Here is a 2,830-nt window from a genome sequence, read left to right as displayed (position 1 = left end):
CTGGTATTTTTAATTATCAATACATTATTTTAGTTTTAGCCACGATATCTTTTCCTGTAGAGTGTATCTTCGCAGATATTATTGTTCATATGGGCCAGCAGCAGCCCAACTCCTGTTTGTCGCTCAGTGCGCTAGAGCAAGAAGCAGCACAGCATCAGTAGGCCGGCCCATTTCTCTGTTGCCACAGCCCACCCTGCAAGATTTCCTATTTGTTTTTATCTCTCTCACCTCTCTGCCGCTGACTTTGGGTCCCGCTTGTCATCTCCTACAACGCACCATGTTCATCAGGAAGCTCCTGTAACCGAACCGAACCCAAATCGATGGATTCAAACGATTCTTGATCCGTAGGCCACGGGATCTGCTCTATATAATATCTCCAACAACTCCTCGTCCGTTTTTTCGCGAATTTGATACCTCCCATGCCCTACAATACGGTCCCGATCTCGCTGGACTTCTGCCGGCCGAAGCTTCTGCCGCCGGTCGATTGCACCGCCTCTGGAGGTTACCAGCCCCTCTGCTACCAGCTGTGATCTTCGTCTCAATCCTCTCTATCTCCATCACGTTCTTCTGAATCCAGGGGAGCACCGGGACACCTCCCACGATCCCATCCCGAAGAAGATCACCGCCACCGTGAATCCAGCCGCACTGCAGCGCCACAAGAACTCGCCCTCGATGCCGACCAGTACCCATCCGAGACCTCCGTGCCACTCCGCGTCCGAAGCGCACCTCCCAGAGCCAGCTGTCCTCCATATTCGCCGCCGTCATCACCATCAAACCGCCACGCGCCGTCTTCTCCAACTCAGGTGACGTCCACCCTCTGTTTTGCGGTTAGCCATCCTGTCCGTCCGATCTAAGTTGGACAGCCCAGATTAGATCATGTTCCGTTTTTTTCTTCTTCGAAGCGGTATGCACTAAATAGCGGCCAACCATCGTTTAAGCCTAGCAGCAAACACCATCTGGCCACTCACGTCGCGCCACGTGGCAACGCCACAGCAGTCGCGGTAGTTCTTCCTAGAACGTTATTATGGCATAATTTTTCTTTGCAGATTCCATATAGATTTTTCATTTAGGTATATCTTTTCCGTAACTCCAAATTCATCGATTCTATTTCCTGTGTACTCGTAGTGACCAGGAGAATACTCTAGATCCAAAATTTCACATATTTGCACCGTTCAAATTTGAATTTGGTCAAATTTGAATTCAAACTTTCGGAGGCCATATCTTTTAAACCGTTGATCCAAATTAGTTGATTCTTTTTGCATTGTGATCCTAATAGCATGTAGATAATATATACCTACTGATATGTTCTATTATTTAAGTTTTATTTGAATTCCTTGCTGTTGACTTTAATGTGGTGTTATGTGAATACGGTTTATTTATCGGTGCCTTCATTATCATATAGATTGTTCGGAGTGTGAAGCAGATCAGAATTAAGCATTAGAGTACTTCAACACCATTCAAGGAAAGTTTGCACATTTGATTTTGCTCATCCTATATTCTGCTATGCATGTGTGGTTTTTATGCTATGATATATGTTTGGTTGATCATTATATTTCGTGCTGTCATGTTTTGGTATTGATTGTATTATGTGATGGTGTGATCAACCTGCTATAGTGGATGTGGGCATGTGTCGAGTCATCCGTGAAAGTGGTGAGTGTTTATAGCCATAGGCTCGGGATTATTAACCAGGTGAATGTGTCATTGGTAGAGCACTCTATTGTCCCTAGAGAATGTGCCACTGACAGAGCGCACTTGAGGCGAGGTATAGTTTTCGGAACATAAATCAGGTGAATGCGTCCTTGACAGAGCGCTCTATGGTTCCTAGAGAATGCGCCACTGATAGAGCGCACTTGAGATATTTCTGAAATTCTTGTCATGTTTTCTTAGAATCTTTGGGGCTATCTTGGGCGAGTAAATTAGAGACGGTTTTGAGTTCATTTAGTGGAGGTAGGTGAAGACATTCTTCTCAAAACTAACTTGAGTGTTTTGTTTGTCATAATTTGCTTGTGGATGTAGGTTAGCTATATCATATTGTGTGATTTGCCAATACATTAAATGTATTGACCCTTTGTTGGTGCAACTTATCATGTTGCAGGATTTTCAGATCATCAGTGAGATACAGTAGGGTCGCGAGTCTTCACTCGGCATTTTCGCCAGTGGGCATTGATGGGACTCATCGTTTGCTTATGTTACATTTCCACTGTTATTATTGAGTAAAGCTAGTTATGTACTATGACTTTTAATACTTTATAAATTCTGGATCATATGTTATAGTAAATGATGCACTTGTTATTTGATATTCATATGTACTGTGTGTGCTAGCGAATCGATCCATGGACTAGAACAGTGAGCATAGAGACATCGAATCTTATCAGGTTCGGGTCATTACAGTGAAACTAGCTGCCAACCAATGAATAGTGTGCCCAGGAAATGGAGCCATGCCAACGAACAACATTGATCAATTATATATTTTTCTTTATTTGTACACCTTCTCACAACTTTGTCTTCAGTTGTGATGTGAATATTGGTGCTGATCTGCGAACCATTGAGATGCATTAGCACCCATGGTTGTTTCATTTGTATTTGATGATGGAATGTTGTCACGAGACAATCTTGAGGCAAGAGGAGACATGAATCCTAAGTTGAAACCTTCGTAGCATCATAGTACAATTTCATTGCTAGCCATAGTGGGAGTAACTTAAGTAGTAACATAACATATCCCTAGATAAAATGGCTTATGTGGCATGGAGTAAATGAGGAAAGAGATGCTTGTGGTAACATAATATGTTACTATAACATAACACACCCCGAGGTAAAATGAGTCTATATC

General features: G+C 42.9%; 1 protein-coding gene across 1 annotated transcript; it reads left to right on the top strand.

Annotated features, from left to right (window-relative positions):
* The first annotated feature begins 264 nt into the window (after window positions 1–264).
* On the top strand, window positions 265–2,357 carry LOC123134161 (uncharacterized). Its single transcript, XM_044553469.1, has 3 exons — window positions 265–501; window positions 578–803; window positions 2,096–2,357. The coding sequence occupies exons 1-3, from the start codon at window positions 420–422 to the stop codon at window positions 2,211–2,213; spliced, it is 426 nt and encodes a 141-aa protein (XP_044409404.1). The 5' UTR covers window positions 265–419; the 3' UTR covers window positions 2,214–2,357.
* Window positions 2,358–2,830: the final 473 nt, after the last annotated feature.

This window comes from Triticum aestivum, chromosome 6B (genome assembly GCF_018294505.1).
Source record: "Triticum aestivum cultivar Chinese Spring chromosome 6B, IWGSC CS RefSeq v2.1, whole genome shotgun sequence".
Taxonomy (NCBI): domain Eukaryota; kingdom Viridiplantae; phylum Streptophyta; class Magnoliopsida; order Poales; family Poaceae; genus Triticum; species Triticum aestivum.
Note: the sequence above shows the minus strand (reverse complement) of the source record. Positions and strands in the feature narration are given on the sequence as shown.

Coding starts and splice junctions, on each gene's coding strand:
- LOC123134161 (XM_044553469.1), top strand. CDS start 420: ATGCCCTACAATACGGTCCCGATCTCGCTGGACTTCTGCCGGCCGAAG. Junction 502..577: donor CGATTGCACCGCCTCTGGAG/GTTACCAGCCCC, acceptor TTCTGAATCCAG/GGGAGCACCGGGACACCTCC. Junction 804..2,095: donor CGCCGTCTTCTCCAACTCAG/GTGACGTCCACC, acceptor ATCATGTTGCAG/GATTTTCAGATCATCAGTGA.